Raw genomic sequence first — 23,835 nt, forward strand, 5'->3', positions numbered from 1 at the left:
CGCCCCTAAAAATGTGCCCCGGCCGCCCTAGCTCCCCACGGCGCGCGAAACAGCTGATTCGCACGCCGCTGCTCCCCCTCCCTCCCAGGCTCTCAAACCTGGGAGGGAGGGGGAGATCCCGAGCGGCTGCGGCGCGCGAAACAGCTGATTCGCGCGCCGCTGCTCACCCTCCCTCCCAGGCTCTCAAACCTGGGAGGGAGGGGGAGACTCCGAGTGGCCGTGGCACGCGTGCCACTTCTCCCCCTCCCTCCTAGGCTTGAGAGCCTGGGGGGAGGAGGCAGGGCTGGGGATTTGGAGAAGGGGCGGAGCTGAGGCAGGGCCGGGGGTGGGGTAAGAAAAAAACGGGGGGGGAGGGGGGCGGCCAAAATTGTTTCTGCTTGGGGCGGCAAAAATCCTAGAACCGGCCCTATCAAGGTTATAAAGGGTGCTACTTTAAAATTGGTCCCATCTGGAAATTCTTTACTCCAAGGGTCCATCCGTGTATTTTAGGAAAACCAATATTTTTTCTACTGAATGTATATTACAGAAATGAAGACGGAAGCTCCCACAACGAAGGGCTTGTCTACATGGAGCAGTTAATGAACCGCAAGCTAGGGTGTTACAATGCTTTAATTGTTCTGCACTAACTCCACATGTAGACAAGCTTATTGTACACTAAAAGTGCCTTTGTGCACTTTAGCTTAATACATTTTTAAGTGCATTAAGCTTAAACACCCCATTGTGACAAGAGATTTTGCCTCAGTTCCCTGAAATGCTTTACCAAGTTCTAAATGGGAAAATCTGCAGAAAAGCATCGGAAGGGGTTTAAATTCAGAAAAATTATAAAATTGCTTAATTAAACAAAGTGAATGGGGGTAGTGTCAGGACCCTTTGACATGCTTAGAACTGTAATTAGTTTTAAAAATAAAGCTTTAATTAAATAAAAATTAAGAATAATTTAAATTAGAAAATAAAGTAATGGTGGCCATCGGGTTATGTAATGTAGTGGGAAATCCCATACGAAGGCATGGGAGCCCATAGAAATGAATAGGGATGATGCAATCAAGGCAAGGTATTACATCAGTTCCTATGGGGAATGACTCTGCAAAACCCCACAGGAATACATTGTAGCCCATAGAAACCAATGGGACTTCCAGACAGGAAGTAGCTAGGGTTCATCCAAAGGTCAGCTGAAAAACCCCATAGGGATGCGTTGAGCCCACAGAAGTCTATGGGACAGGGGAGGAGCTTTCTGTACATGTGAATAATTAGCATATACTAATTAGTAATTAACATATGCTAATATATGGACACTGGCTGAGCTTGAGTGTCACATGTCAATACACATGCCAACATTAGCATATGCAAATCCATGAAAGCTGATTGGCTGAATTACAATAATAAAGTAATAGCTGATGAGCTGAAATCATATATAAAGGCAGCAGCCAGCAGGCTACAACTCTGTAGGGGACCAGGACCAGCAAGAGAGAGGAGCTCTGCCAAACACCTCCAAGGAAGAAAAGCGCTTACAGGACAGTGGCTGCAGCATCAGCAAAACCCAGCAAGGAAGAGGCTGCTTGAAAGGCAGTTATAGCAGCAACAGCAGCAGCCCACCCAGGATTCCAGGGTTGCCCCTGGCAATGGCCATTTCTGCCACCCAGCCAGCAGGAGATCTCCGCAGCAGCCCAGCAGCAGTGACCAACAGGTTTCTGTCTCTCCTGCCTGAGGAGACTCTACCTCAGGAGGAGGCAGCAGCTCACAGCCCGCTACCAGACCATGCTCCCTAGGCACCGTACCCTAGCCTCAGGCCAAGCAGAAGGACCTTTGTAAGACGATTCAGAGGGATTTTTAAGAAGGCTTCGGTACGTTTAATTGTCTTTTATTTTTGCATCCTAGAGCGTGTGGGTTTAAAGTATAAATAAAGTTGGATGCCTGTGGTCTGAGTGAGATCTCCCTACTCATCTAATGATTGCCTGATCAGCACGTGTTGCATGTTTAGTTTTTAAGTATTTAATGTTAATTGATACTGGTATATGTTTGTTATATTGTTATAAGATATAGAGTATTAAGTGTGTGATTATATTGTTATACTATATGTGACAGTCAATTGAAACTGTAATTGTAGTGCTGTCTTTATCTGCCACGCTGCTTCAGGTTTGTATTATAACTGTATTACCTCTATCTGTACTTTTACTGTAACTAATCAATTCTAAATAAATATTATTTTTGTTTTCGAAGAATGTATTGCTTGTTGCCTATTCTTGATCGGAGGGCTGTATCCGTGTCCTTCAAGGGAAAATTGGCTAACTGTGGCTTTCCCTGGAAAATCCCTTAGGGCGCGCCCCAACCGGTAATACCGAAAGAGATACATTGGAAATAAAGGGTTTCAAATTAAAAGCAGTGATTTTAAGTAACACTGTTGGCTTAATATAATTGAATCAAAATCTTCCGGTAACACCATGGGCACTCTCAGTGCGCAATAACAATATCCACATGGGGAGTTAGTGCAGAGTAGCTACTGTATTTTAAATTTATACCCTAGCTTACTGCCTAATAACTTCCCTGAGTAGACAAGCCCCTAGAGTGTCTCAAAGGAAACACAGATAGAGATAAGCATGCATTCATTTTGTTGGTTTTTAGTCTTAGGCCCTGTTTAGACTTAGAAAAAAACCCTGTTAACCCATTTTTATAAAAGTGGGTTCACAATTACATCTTCTTCGGGACTCCTGTCATTCTAGTTTCTTTCTAAAAAAAGATTTTTCTCTAATAATCTTAGTAGCATCTTGTAACAGTATAGTGCCTGTATTACATTTCATAACTCACTTTGAAATCTTGAAGTCTTTTTTATGTTTGTAATGGTACATACACAAGGACACACACACAATTCTTTTTCTTTTACTAGGTCACAGAACTATGGCACAAAGGACAGAAGTTGTAATTGCTTATTTCTTGGGCCTGCACACAGTGCTTGCACACATTGCACATCCAGAATTGATACTCTGTGATAGTTCTTCCTGTTGCAACACAGGTTGGAAGTTTCCCTTCTCCACTAAAAAACAAAAGAGAAAAAAAAACACGTTGCTTTAGATGAAACCTGTTTGAGTATTTTAGTGATTTGCAAAACTTTCTTTGGCCATCTGTAACAAATTTAGTTTTTCTCTACTTAGATCTGCATCATTTTATTAGTAGGGGGCATAATTAAATCATGTGTTAGTGTATATTATTAATAGGGCTAGGTATGATAATCTTCCTGATCCGACACAGTACATACATTAGTCTAGAACAGGGGTCGGCAACGTTTGGCACGCGGCTCGCCAGGGTAAGTACCCTGGCGGGCCGGGCCAGTTTATTTACCTGCTGACGTGGCAGGTTCGGCCGATTGCGGCCCCCACTCGCCGCGGTTCGCCGTCCCGGGCCAATGGGGGCGGCGGGAAGCGGTGCGGGCGAGGGATGTGCTGGCCGCAGCTTCCCGCCGCCCCCATTGCCCGGGACGGCGAACCGCGGCCAGTGGGGGCCGCGATCGGCCGAACCTGCCACGTCAGCAGGTAAATAAACTGGCCCGGCCCGCCAGGGTGCTTACCCTGGCGAGCCGCGTGCCAAACGTTGCCGACCCCTGGTCTAGCATCAGCACTGAGAGCCAGCCGCTCCCAATATCAAATGAAAGGATGAAAACTTCTGTCATCATCATAATAACAAAATCAAAATGTAATGTAGTCAGCCTACCCCTCCAGAAGACCATCCAGATCAGATTTTTTGGTATGTTTAGGACAGTGTTTAGTGAATATCTCCAGTGCAAGATCTTCATATTGCTGTCTCTGTTCAGGGCTAAGGGTTTCTAAGGATTCCAGTTTAACAAAGGCTTTTGAACAAGTACCAAATGCTCTATTGGCACACGCACAGAGAGCCAAAAGGGAATAGATCTCAACTGCAGGGATAATGTCTTCATAATCTCGCAGGTGAAGGGCTAACAAATGAAAAGAATGAGGAAGTTACCACACGTCCCCTTGAACATGAATACAACTTAATTGTACGAGTAAATTGTCTTCTTAATATCAGTTACCTTATGAAATAAAACAAACAAAATAAAGCCAATGAAAATAGTAGAGAGCACAGATAGTCCTCCCTATTTTTAAAGAAGAAAATTTGTATTTAATTGTGAATTGAAAATGAAGTATATGAATTAGGCCCTTCAATACGGAGAGAAGGTAGAAGGCACAACATACCCAACTAACATCCATCGATTCCCCTGCAGCTCCAGGGCTCTGATGTGAGCTTCATGGAAGCATCATTCAATGCACATAAATGTGTGGTCAATAACAACCCTATGGGGGTTATCAAACCTTGTCAGATAGTGACAAGTTAAACTTCAGACATCTCCTGATAACCAGCCCCTAGACATTTTGGTAAAATTGGTAGTTATTCTGTAGAACTACCCGATACTCAAACTGGCAACTAACGTAGCACCTGCTGACGATTGTTCCAACACTGTTAATTATATTTCTCATGTTCTACATTACATGGATCAGGTAATGGGTGGAACAAACATGACAAATGTAAATGGAATTAATTTGTTTTACAGGTTTGTGTGGCTTAGACTGATTTCAGTTTTCATGCCATCTATACTGTAATAAATCCTACCTGTTTTCATTGCCGTGTCTACATAACCTTCATAGAGCTGTCTTTGTGCAAGTATAAAAAAATGATAAGCCTCAGCTCCTCGCCAGGCATTATCTGTGAGGCGATTAGCTGAAGACAGAACATCTTCCTCTAGCAAACCAGCTAAAGCTGAAGTAGCCTAAAAACAAAGGAATATCACAGGTGAAAATTTATGTTTAAAACACTCAACAGGAAGAGGGAAAAGAGATTTTCCTAGTCACTATACCTATTTTCTATGTTAACTTCGGAAAATGTACATATATATTGTCCTAAAATGAATTTCACTATTTATACTATATAGTACACGGTACAAATTTTCAGCCATGCAAAATCATTTGTATCTGTGTAAATTACAGAGTTGTGTACATGTCTGAAAAACTGGCCCAGAATTTGTGCTTGAAATAATGTTTCAGTGACAGAGTTACAAAACTCAGTTTAAATTGCTCCAGTTGCTTCAGGTCACCTGAAGAAGAGCTCTGTGTAAGCTCAAAAGCTTCTCTCTTTCACCAACAGAAGTTGGTCCAAAAAAAGATATCTCCCCCACCTTGTCTCTCTAATTTCCTGGGACTGACATGGCTACAACACCATAGAAAGCATTTGAGACACTTTACCTCTGAACTCTTTCCTTTAACTTTTCCCCTCTGTGCATTTTTCACTTGTTCATGGTACTGTTCTACAAGTAAAGCTGACAATACATAAAGCTTTTTGACTCGTAAAGGTTTAGTCCTTTTCTTTGCTTCTTCATCTGCAATCTTAAAGAAATAAAGAATGTGGAAAATTATGTCTCTAAAAATTAAAATTCTATTTCTTTTTTTTTACAACTATATGCTAAAATTATCTTAAAGATCTTTGTGAAACATAGGAAGCTATGTCAAAAGACCATTTTTTACTTGAATATTAGAATTTAATTTACAAACAAACAGATATATCTGAATATCATTCTCAAGGTTTTAAGTGCAGAATTTATATATTCTAGGTGTGTGGCTAACAGGCGTATAAAGCCAGTCTTCAGCTGGTGTAAATCAGTGTAGCTTTATTGAAGTCCATCAAACTACACCTATATACACCAGCTGAGAATCTTCCCCAACATGGTAACCTGAACTCTCTATAATAATAGACTCCTTTCAGAAACAATTCAGGTATAAATTAAAGACCTGACCCTGTGACTATCTCCATGCAGAAGGACCCCTGAAGTCAGTGGTATTCTATGCAGGGGCAGAAACAAGTTGTACAATTGGGGCCTTAAAAAAAAAATGGAACTGAATGAACAGGTTAAGACAAAAATATTGAGTTTAGGAATCCAATAATGTTTCTAAACATGACAAGAATGTGTATTATTATTATAATATTTCTTTGAAGGGGAACAAACTTGAAAGCAAACATTTATTTGATCAGTCATTCCTGAATTCTCTTTGCTATTATTTCTGAGTGAATGAGAGCTCACTCCCTTTAGTCTAGCTAGTCCTTTAGCTTGATCCTGTATTGAAGTCATGACTGCAGTAGATATGCTTGGCTACGGTTGAAGAGGTAATTCTATTAAACATTCCTATACTAATGTACTTAGAACTTTCTAAAAAAAAATACATTTTGAATTGAAATTTCTCATATTTGTTCTAAGTCAAGAGGTAAATTTAGAAAGTTTGATAAAAAAATAATATAGCCATTTTTCTATTACCTTGCTGGAAGGAAAAAACAAAACTAAAAATATATCTGCCTTTTATAACAAATATGGTTTGTAGACTTTTTTGCATTCATGCAACTAAAAGTGGCTGGATTTTTAAAAGTCAAATTTGACCAATTGATAGCTATCAGTGAGGACTAGAGTTTTTGCCATGAGAGGAGAAACAGTTTTAGAAATAATATATTTGTCAACATTTGCTGTAACAATTATATTTATATAGTGCCTGTCAACAAAAAATTGTCAAAAGCACTTTATAAACTTCAACTTGGATACAAACTGATTCAAACTATACATAGGGATCATTGCACCCACCTCTGAAGCTTACCAGCACAGAGCAACAGTTTTTGACAGGAAGTGAAGAAAAAAAATCTAACTGGGATTACTTGTTAATATGATAGTTCTGTAGTTACCGTGGCTTCCATATAATGATAACCATTTCCAGGGAACAAATGACTCACACTGGAAAATTTAAACACTACACAAAAGCAACTGATGCTAGCTAAATATAATGTTATTTCTGACTGGCCCATATTACATAAAATAAAAAACCATAATACCTTGAACATGAGTTTAGCAGCATCAAAAAAATAGTTGGCTTTACGATAGAGTTCTATGGCATCAAGGATTTTATTCTTTTCCAGTAAATGAGACGCATATCTAGCTAGCAAGGATCCAATCTCTTTCATATTGTGATTTTTAGCCAACTCAACGGCTTTATTCCACTGGAAAGAAGAATAGTCACAATTATTCAATTTCATGTGTTTTCAAATATACACTAAGAGCACACATTTCATGTATATGAGCTAAAACATCATTTTAGAACATTACTACAGTAAAGTCAAAGGAACAGGTAAATACAATACAACTACAAATATTTATGCCATCAACAACCTTGTGTTCATTTTTGTAGCCATTTGGAATGACTATTTCCTTATAGTCAAAATATCCTATCATGTTTTACATAGGAAAACAGAAGTTATGATTTTAATAAGCAAAGTATATAGCAAGCAATATTTTTTTTTTATTATTATAATTGGCACTGATTGTAGGAAGCCTCTGAAAAAGGCACAACATGTATCCATGAGGAGCACTCTTGTTTTTGTGGATGGTATTTGTAGGCATCTATCTCTCCCCATGTTTTGAAAAGGGAGCCTATACACTAACTCAGGCTTTGTGGTTCACAATGTTGTTCTTGTGATTTTCTGGGCACCTAAAAGTTAGTCATTGTGTCACAATGCCAAAGTCCCTTTGTGGATCTGGTTCTCCTTGTCTATTCAGTCCCTGGCTTCTCTCCTGAGATAGCTAATGATGATCCTAATTGGTAAACGGATAATGCAGCTGTGCCACTGTAGCATAGATACTTACAACAGCGACAGAAGGGGTTCTTTGTTGCTATAGTAAATCCCCCTCTCCAAGAGGCAGTAGCTAGGCTGATGGAGGAATTCTTCCATCGACCTAGCACTGTCTACACTGGGGCTTAGGTCAGCTTAACTTACATCCCTGAGCAACGTAGCTAGGTTAATCTAACTTTCCAGTAAAAAGAACTAGTAGTACTTGTGGCACCTTAGAGACTAACAAATTTATTTGAGCATAAGCTTTCGTGGGCTACAGTGTAGACCAGCATGTAGTATGATCTGCCTCTCACAAAAGTCTCATACCCTAACAGTTAGTGATTGGTTTAAACACTAATGCATGAAGTTTTGAAGGGTACTGAAGAGCCATCAGATGACCAATATGAAATGAAATCTCACTGGGGATCAAGAGGTAAAAATCCCATTGTTAATTCTTTTTTTCATTCCAAGACCACCTTCTGCCAGCTGCCAAATTTCTCACCTGGTTGAGATGTACACAGGTATCTACTGCATCCTTTGGTCGATTACACTTCAGAAAGGCAATCACAGCTTGTTCACACATCCCCACTCTGACAAACATATGAGCTATGTCCTGGAAGACATCACAATTTTGTTACTATTTCTTTCCAGATCTTCAGGACAGTCCTTTTTTTAATTATGGGCAGTAGGGTTCTTCCTTCTAGGATTTAGTGCATATACTGGAAAATTTAGTAGAACAGAATAGGGTTGGGAAAGAAGGGAGTTATGGCTATGTTTGTCCAAAACAGTGTAATAAGCTAAAAGGACATTCAGGTAACATGATTTGCCTTTACCACGTACTCTGGAATAATATACAAATCAAACTAATTTTTAATTAGCTGTTACTCACTGGATCACTTCAGTTCATACTGATAGGGTCTTTCCCTCTTTCAGGATCAGGAATAACCCCAATCTTCACATTTCACGAACATTCCCTCTGTTGCTATTGCCAGAGGAGCTGAACCAGTGGTAGCAACCATGAGAAATTCGGGGCAAAAAAAGTCTAGTGCAGACAAGCTCACATGGTGAAAACCAAAATAACCATAATAATTTTCTTATACTTACAGGAAGTAACTTGTTATTTTCTGGAAGTGAATTAGCCAGAGTCTCTAGTCCTTGGTAGTCTTCTAGCATGTAGTAACATTCAGCTAAACGTTCCTGGTTTCTTCCTTGTTCATAATATTGTACAGCATTTATCCTAAGGATGAAAAAAAAACCTACTAAGACAAACAAACTTAAATGTTAATATAGTGCTATCTGACTAAACACTAAGAAATAACTTGTTTACTAAGTACAGATTTGTAAATCAGAAATGAATATTTTCACCAGTTGGCTATGTTTTCTGGCATTATATAAACAACAGAAATACAGCTATTATAGAATGCACAAGAAATTTAGCTTCAGAATTTCATTATGTCGCAGCAGTAACAGGATCCAATGGCTAGAGCAGAGGTGGAAAGTCAGAAAGCCTGGTGTTTATTACTCCATCTACAATGAGTGGACAAATCATTTATGCCTAAATTTTCAGAAGTTGCCTGTGTTTGGGTGTCTCAATTTAGTTGCCCATAGTCTGATCTTCACTCCAGGTGAAGTCAATGGGAGATGCAAAAGTGCTCAATATTTCTGAAAAATCAGGCCCTATGCATCTAAAGTTGGGCACCCAAAAATGTGGCCTTTAAATTCTGTGGGAGCTGACTCCTTTACAGGGGCAGAGTTAATGTAGTTTTGGTGGCCTTAAGCATGCAGTTATATACTGTGAGGAGTTTGGGTTTAAGATTAACCTTAACTCTGAAATTCCTCAGTCTTCTCTCTCTTTTTTGTCTGTTTCCCTACAACATACTTGTAAGGCATTTGGCCATTTTGTAACTAATATTTACTCATAACTTTTAACTCTAGCTTAACAAAATTGTTTGCCTAGGGTTTTTTTTTTTTTTTTTTTTTTAAAGTTGAAGAAATTTTGTAGTGATTGGATTCCTGGCAGAGCTGGGATTATTGCTATTCTGTTCTCCCCACTCTGAATAACAGTTCTCTGTGGAATTTCAAAGCTGCAGGTAGCTGTGGTACACATGCCCTATGAAACTTACTAGCTCTTCAAGGTGATGGGGCTGGATCATTCCAGTTCATTCCACATTCACACACTCTGCACTCCAGCTCCCAAATGTGCCCCCCATACTCTGCGCTGAGCTTTACGAGGAGAGTCTTAATTACGAGGCAGCTACCACCACTTCATTGTTTCCTGCAATAACACATACCATTTTTGTCTGTCTGCAAAATAGTCTCCAATAGCATTATGTGCTTGTTCAAGAAGAGTGTCATCTGCATCGCCTGAGCCTGTTTTCAATAGTTGCAATACTCGAAACCAGTCTCCCAGTTTTATCCGTAGACCAATAGCAAGATCTCTATAAATATCAGAAAATATTTGATAACAATACAAAAAGGAAAATAAAATAGCTGCAGAAATTCTTGACAAAAGTATTCAGAAATACTACCCCTGCAGGCGAACAGAAAGGAAACATGAAAGACTTATGGCCTGGAGACTTAGAGTGGCATAAAACGTAAAGGAAAACTACCCTGATTAGTTATCATGTCTTAGACAGTTAAATAAATAGAATATATGTTTAAAAATAATTTTCAAGAGACTATTTGAAAGAAAAAATTACTTATTTTGATCTAGATTGTGATGGTCTTTATGCAGCTTTCACAGTGCTGGGGAAGGGAATAACGGACTGCCCAGAATTCCAGCCCTCTGTGTAGTGGCTGCTACTGAAATGCTCTGTACAGCCATGAGGAAGGGTATACATTGTATGCCTTAAAGGGGTGTCACGTACTGTGTAACCAAAGAGCTCTGGGAGGCATTCTGCCTCACTGACACAGAATGCCCTCTACAGGTTAATCATGTATTGTGTAAAAAGTTATTTTCTTTATCAGCTTTAAATTTGTTCCCTTTCAGTTTTATTGGATGTCTCCTTGTTCTTCTAGTATGAGAAAAGCTAATGGAAGCTTCTGACTGACATACCTTATACTATTTGTTATTTTAGATACCTCTTTCATGTCCCTTTTTATCTAAGCTTGAAGTCCCAGTCTATATATGGAAGACTTTCATGCCTCCACTGATTTCTCCTCCATCTCTGGACCCCTATTTCAACTACATCTTCTTGAGATGGGATGACCAGAACTAAACACAGTATTTCAGCTCAGGGTGTTCTCCTGGTTTATAGTATTTTCAATATTATTTTCTACCTCATTCCTTTGAATCCTAAAAATTTGTTAGTCAAAAACAAAAGCAAACTATAACCCTTGAGCAGAAGTTTTCCTTGAGCTGTCCAAACGTCATCCATGGTGTGCTCCCTTGTGATTACTGCTAATTTAAAAACCCAGCAATGTGTATGTGTAATTCAAAGAAGGTAGGATTTAGATAACTAACAGCAACTAGTTAACTGGCTAACTAAGTTTAAACTGTTTCTTTATATTTTGGAATCTTAACTAAAACATCTACAGACTAACATTCAAAAGTCTATGAAGATTTAAATCTGATACTGATTGCTATATAGATCAATTAGAGAAGAGAGGAAGTAAGACTGTTTGGAATGTGTTAATTTAAATAATAAAGGGATTTGTAATCTACCAGTACAGGAGTTTTCTCTATCTAACCTTGTTCTCTTTTTCAGAACTTGAAAAAGCCCTCACTGCTTAAACATTCCCACTTTTTTTAGTGCAAGCATTTATTTTATCTATTTTTTCTTTAGTTGTTGCTAAAGATTGCTATTGCTAAAGATTGCTAAAGTTGTTGCTATTAGTTCTTTAGTAGTTTATGCAATTACCTTCTGTCCATATCCAAATACATCCTTTCAGCTTCTTCAAATCGGCCAAAGTAAGCCGCCACTTCAGCTTGCTTCATTGACTCGCTCTGCAGATTGCCTAGGCACTTCACAAATTTAATGCCTTGATAGTCTTTGCAGCGCACAAATGCTTGTTCAGCAGTTTGTAGGTCTAGCTTCTGAAGAGCGGCTTCAGCCAGGAGACGCCTGTATGATAAGCACAGATAGAGTCACAGAGTTTAAGGAAAGAAAGGACCACCAGATTTAATCTGACGGCCGTATATCACATGCCACCAGCACCACCCAGCACCCGCAATCCAACAACCAAACTGAGTTCAAAGCATACAACCCACAGGAGACTAGACTTATGTGTCACAGGCAAAGAACAGGAGTTATAGCTAGAAAAGCAGCCATACTAGGAAGTCATATTAGGAATCATTTAACTAGTCAAGTTAAAAAAAAGACACCTAAATTAGGGCTAATTCAGCACCCACTTCTAGCACCACTAATCTCAATGTGGGTGTATGCCACCTGCATTTAGGATGGAAGAATCCCATGCACTGCTACAGGCTGGTGACTGACTGGCTAAGCAGCAGTTCTGCAGAAAAGGACCTGGGGATTACAGTGGATGAGAAGCTGGATATGATCAACAGTGTGCCCTTGTTGCCAAGAAGGCTAATGGCATATTGGGCTGCATTAGTAGGAGCATTGCCAGCAGATTGAAGGAAGTGATTATTCCCCTCTATTTGGCACAGGCCACATCTGGAGTACTGCATCCAGTTTTGGGCCCTCCACTACAGAAAGGATGTGGACAAATTGGAAGGAGTCCAGCAGAGGGCAACAAAAATGATTAGGGGGCGGGTGCACATGATTTACGAGGAGAGGCTGAGGGAACTGGGGTTATTTAGTCTGCAGAAGAGAAGAGTGAGGGAGGATTTGATAGCAGCCTTCAACTGGATGGAGTTAGGCTGTTCTTAGTGGTGGCAGATGACGGAACAAAGAGCAATGGTCTCAAGTTGCAGTGGGGAAGGTTTAGGTTGGATATTAGGAAACACTATTTCACTAGGAGGGTGGTGAAGCACTGGAATAGGTTACCTAGGGAGGTGGTGGAATCTCCTTCCTGAGAGGTTTTTAAAGCCTGGCTTGACAAAGCCCTGGCTGGGATGATTTAGTTGGGGATTGGTCCTGCTTTAAGCAGGGGGTTGGACTACATGACCTCCTGAGGTTTCTTCCAACCCTAATCTTCTATGAGTCTATGATTCTAACATCCAGTGGAGTATCCAGTTCCACTGACTGTATTAACACAAGCATGTATTCATCAGAAATTAATGGTACAAATAATTCAAAGGATTTGTAATGCCTTCCACTTCTAGTTCATCTGTTCAAGACTACTCCAGGTTGGTAGGGAGTCAGGAACTTTATGTCATTGTGTTTTACCACTCTTCAGTAGAGCTAGGTGAAATTTTTTATACAAATAGTTTATTAACCAAAAAAATGCAGTTTCAGGTTGACCAAAACTATTCACTACTTCGTGCTGAGTTCAATGAATGACAAAAGTCAAACTGTTTTGGTAATGTTGAAACCCAAGTTCAGGTCCCTACTCCATTGGAGCAAGGACCTACACTTGAGTCTCCTACATCATACTGACATTCACAGTGGCAATTCATAGTCATTCATATGACAAGGAATAGCCATTGGGCCAGGGAAAAAAAGTGAGAATGACTCTACAACCTAGTAGTTAGCACACTCACCTGAGAGGTGGGAGACCCAAGTTCAAGTTCCTCCTTCACATCAGGCTGAAGGGAAACTTGAACCCAGGTCTCCCATACCCCAGATGAGTGACCTAACCACTGGCTTAATGCCTATAAGGGAGACATCATCACCTTCTCCAGTTATTTTTGTAAATCCTTTCTTTTTGTCAAAACACCTGAAAATCTAAATGAAATTTTTGGGTTCAAAATGACACACAAAAATTCATTTCCATATTACCAAAATGTTTGGACTCAAAAATTTTCATTTTGATAATGTCAAAATGTTTCAGTTAGTGTCTGTCAAAACTAGGACTCATAGAAAATTGATAAGGAAAGCAAAGGGACCCAAGGAAAGCACAGGCCAGCAGAATTAAGGTCAATAAAAAAAGAGCGTTTTTTTAGTATAGTAGGAACAAAAAGAATCCTGACAATAGTATTAGTTCATTACTAGATGGAAAATGGTAGAATTATCAATAAAAATACAGAAAAGGAGGCGTTCAATCAATATTTCTGTTCTGCATTTGGGGGGAAAACATGATATATGATGATGATGAGGACGACAACACCACACTTTCAATTCTACTCGTATATCAGGAGGATATTACACAGCGGCTTCTAAAGTTAGACATTTTTAAAATCAGCAGGTACAGACAACTTGCATCTAAGTTTTAAAAGAGCTGTCTGAGAGGCTGGACCATTTTTTAATATTGATTTTCAGTAAATCTTGGAACACTGGGGAAGTTCCAGAAAACTGGAAAAAATCTAATGTTGTGCCAATATTTAAAAAGGATAAACAGGATGACCTGGGTAATTATAGGACTGTCAGTCTGACATCAATTGCAGGCAAGATAATGGAACAGCTGATATGGGACTTGATTAATAAATAATTAAAGGAGGGTAATATAATAATTAATGCCAATCAATGTGTATTTATGGAAAATAATTTCTGTCAAGCTAACTGATTTTTTTTGGATGAGATTACAAGTTTGGTTGATAAAGATAACAGTGTTGACGTAATATACTTAGTCTTTTGTAAGGCATTTGATTTGGTACCGCACGACATTTTGATTTGACATTTGGAAGCTGAAGCTAGACAAGTTCAGACTGGAAAGAAAGGTGTAATTTTTTAACTGTGAGAGTAAATTAATCACGAACAATTTACCAAGGATTGTGGTGGATTTGCCATCACTGATAATTTTTAAATCAAGATTGGGTGTTTTTCTAAAAGCCATGCTCTAGGAATAGTTCTCTGGCCTGCTTTACCCATGAAGTCAGACTACATGATCACAATGGTCCCTTCTGGCTTTGGAATCTATGACACCGGGTTTTTTTTAACCTTTCAGTTTGCCTAAAAACATTAGATAAATGTCATTTTCAGTTCAACCCCAAACAATTTTTCCCCCTGGATTGTTTGAAATTGGCAGCAAACCAAAAATTCCATTATTCACCCAGCTCTATTCTTCAGTGGCCTATGTGAAATGCACTGATGGTCTTTGTTCAGATTCATGTTGACATGTCTTCCACACACAAATTACAGTAGACAGCCTTGATGGCAGTCTCAGCCAGGGGTGACGGAAGCTCCCTAAACATGTGTGCGGGGGACCACCAGTGCCTGAACTGTGGCCCTGCTCCCTGCACCATCCCTTCCCCCGAACTCCTACCCTCATACCACCCCTTCCCCTTGAGGCCCTCGCCCTTCCGTCGCCTCTTCCCCCCCAAGACCCTGCCCCCCACTTGCTCCTCTCCGTCCCCTCCCCCTGTCGCTTGCCCTTACGGCCGGAAAAAGTGATGGGACCAGGGCCCCTGGCCACCCCTGTTCCCGTGCCCCAGTCTCACCTTGTAGGCCCAGAAATAAATGCACCATGAAGGGTAAATTATCCCTCTCCATCCTTATGGATGGTAGCTGCAGGTTAGCATTGAGGTACAGTGACAGGGCACTGTGGGGAGGCTGTCACTGCACTGCCCATGCTGTTCTGAAGATAAATAAAGGATTTCTACCTCCTTGTCAATCTGGCATTTGAATGAACTCTAAAATGTATTACAAAAACAAAACTAAGTAGGGCTTAGACCCTCAACATATTGAATGAGTCAGTACAACCAGAGCACTAACTGCATAGTGCTCCAAGATTACTTGGCAAAAACAGGACCACTACTGCTCCAGTCACTGGACACCCACAACAGATACATCAAGCATGATCTACATCAGGGGTTCTCAACCTTTTTCTTTCTGAGGCCCCCCCAATATGCTATAAAAACTCCACAGCCCACTTATGCCACAACTACTGTTTTTCTTCATAGAAAAGCCAGGACCAGCGTTAGTGGGTAGAAAGCAGGGCAAGTGCCTGGGGCCCCAAGCCACAGGGGGCCCTTTGAAGCTAACATGCTCAGCTTCAGCTTCAGCCTCGGGTGGTGGGGCTCAGGGCCCCAGGCTTCAGTCCCATGCGGTGGGGCTTTGGCTTTCTATTCTGTGCCCCAGAAAGTCTAATTCCAGCCCTTCTTGGCAGAGCCCCAGTGGGTCCCAGACCCCTGGTTGAGAACCACTGATCTACATCAACCCAATATTTGCTGCATCAAATTAAGGGGAATAGCATCAATTCAAGTCTTGTGCTAGTCCCTAGATCTTGTGACAACCAACACAGAAGGGTTACCTGGCAAGTGAAATGGATCTGCTACATACTCTTCTCATTTCTCAAGTTGCAGCAGTAGGTGCATTATCCTACCTTTATCTATAATTTATTTGCTCTATAGCCAGCATTTATAGTTTCAGATTGTAAATCTGTTCTATATAAACATGTGGCCAGATCCTGCATTTATTTGCACATTCAAAATTCCCATTGAAGTCAATGGCAGTTTTTGCCCAAGTAAGATCAGGAGGATTTGGCTCATGCTTTATGGGCCTACTTTATGAAACTTACTGGGGCATGGAGAGTTATAAAATAAATGGTCCCTTTTCTACTGAAATAAATACTGGGTACTAGCCAAAAATAGCTTAGCTATTTCAGTAAGATAGAACTTTAGCAAAAATTTGGATAATTATATTTTAAAAGTTTCGGGTAACAATCCTATTTATGAATATACAGACTTTGGAAAAAAACACGCACACACAAGTCCATTGTAAAGAGTGTTTCAAAAAACTTCATCTTTTACAGCAAGTCTGATTCAGCAAGTAGTTTAATGGACCCAAATTCTCCTTTGAACTGTTAGAAGTAACAGAGAATGATCAAATTCACTTTGGGCTAGCTTGGTCTGCTATGCTGACACAAATCATTTCAATAGTTTCAAAACAAAGCCATAAATAACTCCGGAAACATAAATGTAGTAAGTCTCTGGACCCTTAAAAAGGACTGGCATCACTCCACAGTATCTTATCAAGGAAATTCTAGTCTTAGCTATTGACATTTAATTTTTTCTTTAAATTGTTTACTATGGCAATTACACATTCAACCTCTGAGATATGGGCTTTCACAGGTTTCTTTCTTTGTTCACTATTATTGCTTTTATACAGTGTACTGTGTAGGATTTTGAAATTCAGTTTTAACCTTTGGGTCTATGTTTAATTATAGTGTGTAGAAATCTCCTTTCCATCCTTTCCTCACACCATCCATTGTGCAAAACCCTGTTACATGTCAGAGTCGTCTGAAAACTTAACCCCCTCTACCCTGCTTTCTCTTCTTGCCTCTTTCAGGCTATTCAAAATCCACGCAAGGCCCTCGTCTTCTCATTTGTTTTCCAAAGTGCTATGTACGCTTACAGTACTTGATAAAAATGCAATGTTGTTTAAAAACAACTTTAAATATTCAGACCTGTCATAATGTTTGGTTTCTGTTGTTTCTACTAGCTATTTTATTTATATTACATTGTAAGCTCCTTGAGACAATGACTGTGTCCTTATATATGTTTATACAGCACTGAGCACAAAGGGTGTTCTAGTCACTGATGCAATAAAAATATTAGATAAAAAGAGCAACACTATACTATGTCTTTATAATTATTCATTTTATAAATTAAATGGTCACTGCTTGGTTAGGAGACTTCAAAGGAACTCTTAGATGCTGCACAGGAAGTGGTGGTAATTCAGCAGATGGCATTCCTCTCCTACACAGAACTGAAGAAATGCCTCAAGTCCAGTCTACACTACAGACCTATAGTGGTATAACTATATTGCTCAGGGGTGTGAAAAACCCACACCCCTGAGTGACGTAGTTAACCGACCTAACCCCTCGTGTAGACAGTGCTATGTCTGCGGGAAAGCTTCTCCTGCCGACACAGCTACCACCTCTCGGGAGGTGGATTAACTATGCCAATGGGAGAGCTGTCTCACATCGGCTTAGAGCATCTTCATTAAGGTGCTGCAGCTGTGCTGATGCAGTGTTTTAACCGTAGACTTGCCCTGAGTGTGATATTATAGGACACCTTGCTGTAGGCAGTATAGCCTTTCAAATGAGAATGTAAAGAGGAGGTTCTGATCATGATAAATCAACAAACAGCCTCTTGTTGTGGATTGGGCAAAATGTCACTGAAGTTGGTGGGTGTAACCACCGCCTTCATTTAAGATAGCTGTGAGAAATAGTCAAACTCATTCATAGCAGCCCCACCTAAAACAAAGGCAAACCTAAGGCTTTGTCTACACTTACTAGCACTTTTGTCAGCAAAACTTTTGTCTGTCAGGGGTGTGAAAAAACCACCCCCTGACTGACATAAGTTTCGCCAACAAAAGTGCTGGTGTGGACAGCGCTATGCCAGCGGGAGAGCTCTCTCCCGCCAGTATCCAGTGGCTACATAGGAGACCTTACAGCAGCGCAGCTGCAGCCGTACAGCTGGGCTGCTGTACATTCCGTAGAGTAGACATAGCTTTAGCCTGCCCAGGAGTTACAACAATACGGGTGGAGGGTCTGGCTGAGTATTGTTTTCAGTAACGGTGTGTGTATGGGAAGAAGAGTGTGACGCTGGCAGACCAGGTGCCAGCTCATGCCTAGGCCTCAACTAAACACTGACAAATGCATAGCTGGAAACTGGCCTGGCTCATCTCTGTGTTAGCATCATTAAAACAGATGTTAAATTGATAAGAATGTGTTTAGTATTTAGACTTTATGAAATGCTGGTAGGATGCTGCATGTAGTAATCTCACTTATAACACCTATATCCCATGTTATAAAGTTATATTAAGTGTTTGCATTGTAAACCTCTGTAACTGTAACTCAGGAAAGAAGCATTAGTTACTGTAAAGGCTGGCTTCCTACAGAAGGCGTTAGGTCCTGCACGTAGGAAGGCCCATTGACATCGAATAAGCCACTGTTAAACATCAAAGGACAAAGACTTTATTGACTGCTTCCTCCACAGGAAGAGGAGCCATGCATGAGGGCTCATCCCATCTGCTTGAACTCTGGGGGAAGCGAATAAAAATCCCTAATCCAGAAGACACTGGTCTATTCTGCTTGGACTTTGAGAGGGCATGATTTCTAAGCACAAGCAAGATATCAGCAGCTGCTTAGCGTGGGTTAGCCCCAAAGGCCATATAGAGCTTGCTTATGATATAAGTTTCTATTACGTTTTGGAACCTAAGACTGCAAGTCATTTGTGTGTGTCTGTTTACCTGCTTTAACCTTGTAAATAACTCATTTCTTTTTCTAATTGATAAATCTTTAGTTAATTTATTATAGGACTGGCTACAAGCCTTGTCTTTCGATTGAGATCTGAGGTACAATTGAGCTGGTTCAAGCATCAAGTGTAGTGAAGTGATGAGATCCCTATAGTTATTTAGGTCATATTGTAATGGCATACAGAGCCCGAGGCTTGCAAAATATAGCATGTCCACAAAACATCACAAGTCAGATTTACAAACTTAATATTTTCAAAGACACCAGTAAAGTTTTTGAAGTACTGCAAAACGAACAATGCTGGAGCAGCTCAGGATTAGTTTTTAGGGTTTTTGTTTATGGTTTTTGTTTTAAGTGTAGGAGGAATGTGTTGGACATCTGCCTTCATTTAAGTCAGACTTGGGCTGTCAAAAAATGAAATTATTTTCTTATTACAGGAACACTTGATATTAGTTATCGCACTAAACGACTACAAGAAAAGAAGCCCCCCAACACTGTCAATCATTCAGAAGAGACAAGACTAGTTTAGCCTCTACCTGTAAGTTTGTCTTCTTATAAGAGGGAATCCATCAGTCAGAAACTATTGTAAAACTGCACCAAATGAAAGTTAAGACACTCCCTTTTCCCTTTATGCCAAGAATGAATCTTGGCAGGAAAGCAAGCGATAAGTGAGCAGCTAAAGTACATTCCCCCAAAAGGAGGTACTTTAGCAAGTTTTGTACTCTGCAGGATTGCAAACAAATAAACAAAAAAAATACAGGGTCTCTGGATATCACCTGCATGCTCTACCAAGATGGGGGTAGAGGGGGAAATGAAGCAGGGGACATAACCAAGCCTCTTGCCTGACTGGGTCTGATTGTGCTTCAAAGCTATCAAAAGAAGACAAAGCCCATTGTTTGGAATGGCAAGATAATATGTATAAAACAGTGATTCCCCAAACTGTGGAGCGCACCCCCCTAAAGGGGAGTGGAGGAACGTTCGGGGAGTGCGGGGAGGCCCAGGCCAACCCTCATGGGAGGGCAGGCAGGGCGCGCCACCCAGTCCTTCTCTGCTCCCAGCTCTGCTCCTGGCCCTGACCACACAGCCCCACTCCTGGCCCCAGCTGCAGCTCTGGCCCCGGCCCCAGTCACAGCCCCACTCCCAGCCCTCAGCTCTGATTGCAGCTCCCGGCTCCTGACCCCAATCGCGGGCCCACTCCTAGCCCCAGCTCCTGACTGCAGCCCTGGCCTCAGCTCCCCACTGTGTCTCTGGCCCCAGCCCTGGCTCCCGATTGTGGCTCTGTCCCTGGCTCCCCACTGTGGCTCTGGACCCAGCTGCCGATCATGACTCTGGCCCCGCTCCCAGCCCCGGCTCCTGGGGGTCGTGAACCAGGTAAGGGGGAGGGGGAGGGGCACAAACGAAAAAGTTTAGGGACCACTGGGTATAGAAGATGTGCTAGGATGCTTGTCCACCTACCCATTCCTTGCTCTTTTGACCTGTGACATAGAAACATGCAGGCTTGTTACCTGTGTGTGTTTTGATAGCAGATGGACTGGCAAGACCGTAAGCTTTTCAAACCATTTTGTTTATTCTGGAAGGTGCTAATGCAACTAAAACAGTAGGTAGCTGGAGCAGTTTTCTAATCTGTATCATAATACTGTTTCACAGTAAGTGCTGTGTAAGCAACTTGACCCACAATCTACCTTTCAAAAGGCCATTTCTACACTACAAACTTTGGTTGATGCAAATTATGTTGGCACAAAGCCACTGCAGTTAGTATATCATTCGTGTGCATGGATATTTGGTTCCTTGTCAGCACTGAATACACTCACCAGTAGTGCTTGTGTCGATGCACAGTGCAATGCACCATGGGTAGGTATCCCAGTGTGCAACTCACCATCATCCGGTGCACTGTCTTTTGGGAAATTTTGGCAATACGTGGTGGGATTGAAAAGTCATGCTGTGGCAACTAAGAGCAAGGGGTCATATTCCCATCATGCAACTTTCTCCATCCCATAATGACATCCATATCTCATAATTTTCAGGCTTTTTTTTTTAAATCCCACAAACCTGCATGGCACGATTTTGTGGATGACAGACTGCTGTGGGACATGGCAAAAACCAATTCAAAGTTGTTGGTGGCATTCACGGAGCATCTGCACATGGTGGAGTGCTGCTTCTGGGACCGAGAAACGACCACTGACTGGTGGAATTGCATTGCAATGCAGATTTGGGATGATGAGCAGTGGCTGCAGATCTTTTGGCTATGAAAGGCCATATTCCTGGATCTGTATGCTGAGCTCGTCCCAGCCCTCCAATACAGAGACACCAGAATGAGCTGCACTGACAGTTGAGAAGCTGTCGGGGTCGGGAAGGAATTTTCCTCCAGGGTGGATTGGCAGTGGCCCTGGAGGTTTTTCGCCTTCCTCCGCAGCATAGGGCAGGGGTCGCAAGCTGGAAGATTCTCTGCGACTTGAAGTCTTTAGATCACGATCTGGAGACTTCAACAGCAGAGCTAAGGGAAAGTGGGGGGGTCAGCTTCTGTGGCCTGCATCATGCGGGGGGTCAGACTAGATGACCATATTGGTCCCTTCTGACCTTAAAGTCTATGAGTCTATGAGTGGTGATTGCACTATGGAAGCTTGAAACATCAAATTGCTACTGGCCAATGGGAAATCATTTTGGAGCTGGAAAATACACCGGAGGGGCCTTTGTCATGCAAGTGTGCAGGGTCGTTAATCGTCTTCTACTATGCAACACTGTGACTCTCAGTAATGTGTAGGACATTGTGGATAGATTTGCAGCAATGGAGTTTCCAAACTGTGGTGGGGTGATAGATGGCATGCATATCCCTATTTTGGCACCAGTCCACCTTGCCACAGAGTACACCAACAGAAAGGTCTACTTTTTTATGGTTATGCAAGCATTGGTGGATCACTGGGACATTTCACTGATATCCATACCGGCTGGTCAGGGAAGGTGCACGACATTCATATCTTTAAGAATACAGGACTGTTCAGACTGCAAGAAGGGGCATTCTTTCCCAACTGGTGGAACCACTGGTGATGTTGAAATGCCAATAGTGCTCCCCTGGCTCATGAAGCTCAACACCAGCCACTTTGACACCACCAAAGAAAGATTCAACTACCAGCTCAGCAGGTGCAGAACGACAGTTCAGTGTGCTTTTGGTAGACTGAAAGGGAACTAGCATTGTTTACTCACAAGATTGGATCTCTGCGAGAAAAATATCCCAATGGTTATAGCTGTCTGGTGGTGTCCTGCATAATATCCGTGAGGCAAAGGTGGAAAAGTTGCCACAGGAGCGGAGAGTGGAGGTGGAGCAGCTATCTGCTGAGTTTGATCATCAGACACAAAGGCTATAAGAAGAGCTCAATATGGAGCTATGTGGCTGAGGGAGGCCCACTATGTCTTTCTACAATAAACTAGGAGACTTGTTTAAGAAGGAAAAGCAGATGAAAAGACAGGTTTGTAATCAATGGAAGCAGAAGAAGAAAGGATTTTGAAAAGGGATTTTACCAAAGTCTAGGATGTGGATTATCTTCTATGAATTGGGAAGACTCCTCAATCCCGACCTCCTCAATCAATGCTCGACTGTCTCGTAGTGATCGGATCTCAAAGTTAATGATGTATTCTTTGTTAGGATGTTCAGGATTCTAAAAGAATGAAGTAAAAGACTAAATTTTACTCAATGTCTTTACCATCCCTTAGAAACTGCCATTGTGCAAATCATGTTACATAGACACTAAGTTTTCCTAAAACAGAAATTAAATTACACTTACTTTCAATATTTCATCCAAAAGAACAGATTTAATTTCTAAATCTTCAAAGTTGCAAATATATCCAGAAGTCTGAATGGGTTCCTTAAAATAAATATGGTTAAAAGGTAATGAACAACTTTACATAAATCTGATAAAAGTTTCATATTTGTTTGCAGAGTTGTTGTAGCTGCGTTGGTCCAAGGATATTAGAGAGACAAAGTGAGTGAGATAATATCTTTTACAGGACCAACTTTTGTTGGTGAAAGAGACAAGCTTTCAGACTTACGCAGAGCTCTTCTTCAGGTCTGGGAACAGTACTCAGGCTATGTCTACTTTAGTGTAGACTCTTACTACAGCAACAAAACGGGTTCTTCCAACACTATTAAATCTACCTCCTTGAGAGGCAGTAGCTAGGTTGACAGAAGAATTCTTCCGTCGACCTTGCGCTGTCTACATTGTGACTTAGGCTAGCTTAACACATCTCTCAGGGGTATGGATATTCTGCATCTGCCAGCGACATAGTGTAGACCAGCCCTAACAGTTACAGCTAAATACAAGGTGGAACCAACTGTTTAGCATAACAAGTTAAGATGTTTTAAGATACCGCTCAATGTGAAGTTAGCAGTTAACTCCTCTGCAGTCGCAGGACAAAGAAGGGCTAGTGGACTAAAATCCAGTATCTTTATTGAGTCCATGATTTTTAGTGTCTAAGGGCTGATCTACACAAAAAACGTACATCGGCATAGCTACGTCTCTCAAGGGTGTGAAAAATCCACACCCCTAAGAGACGTTGCTATGCTGATGTAACCCCCCGGTGTAGACAGTGTTAGGTCAACAGAAGAATTCTTGTGTTGACCTAGAGGAGTTACTACAGTGACGTAAGAACCCCTTCTGTCGCTGTAGTGTCTACACTAGAAATGCTAAAGCAGCACAGCTGTAGCGCTGAAGCTGTTCCACTGTAGCATTTCTAGTGTAAAACAAGGTCTTTTGAAGGGTTCCTTTGAGGATAAGGACTGAGACCGTGGGCGAACACTTTTCAGAAAATCATTCCATAATGACCTCTCAGTCCTCATCCTTAAAGGAAACCTACACAACACCTTCAAAAGATGAACCTGGCAGCTTAAATTCATAACTTTGCTACACACTACAAATCATGGACTTGGTAAAGACACTGGATGAATGGCTCTTTACAACATTCTGTAACCCACCAACCCTCCCCTTTGTC

At 41.2% G+C, this 23,835-nt stretch overlaps 1 protein-coding gene across 2 annotated transcripts in view; it reads right to left on the minus strand.

The window, feature by feature from the left end:
• Nucleotides 1–378: 378 nt before the first annotated feature.
• The window catches only part of WDR35 (WD repeat domain 35), an 83,508-nt gene continuing 60,051 nt past the window's right edge, over nucleotides 379–23,835 (minus strand). For both annotated transcript variants that reach the window (XM_024198611.3, XM_024198612.3), the window contains 11 exons: nucleotides 22,632–22,712; nucleotides 22,369–22,505; nucleotides 11,508–11,711; nucleotides 9,939–10,085; nucleotides 8,752–8,884; nucleotides 8,150–8,260; nucleotides 6,874–7,038; nucleotides 5,247–5,387; nucleotides 4,618–4,774; nucleotides 3,703–3,943; nucleotides 379–3,028 (listed from right to left, as the gene is read on the minus strand). In XM_024198611.3, the coding sequence (XP_024054379.1) occupies nucleotides 2,878–3,028; nucleotides 3,703–3,943; nucleotides 4,618–4,774; nucleotides 5,247–5,387; nucleotides 6,874–7,038; nucleotides 8,150–8,260; nucleotides 8,752–8,884; nucleotides 9,939–10,085; nucleotides 11,508–11,711; nucleotides 22,369–22,505; nucleotides 22,632–22,712 (1,668 nt within the window). In that variant the 3' untranslated portion in view covers nucleotides 379–2,877. The remainder of the gene's footprint in view (nucleotides 3,029–3,702; nucleotides 3,944–4,617; nucleotides 4,775–5,246; nucleotides 5,388–6,873; nucleotides 7,039–8,149; nucleotides 8,261–8,751; nucleotides 8,885–9,938; nucleotides 10,086–11,507; nucleotides 11,712–22,368; nucleotides 22,506–22,631; nucleotides 22,713–23,835) is intronic.

This window comes from Terrapene carolina, unplaced genomic scaffold (assembly GCF_002925995.2).
Source record: "Terrapene carolina triunguis isolate 2854851 unplaced genomic scaffold, T_m_triunguis-2.0 Scaffold42, whole genome shotgun sequence".
Classification (NCBI taxonomy): Eukaryota; Metazoa; Chordata; order Testudines; family Emydidae; genus Terrapene; species Terrapene triunguis.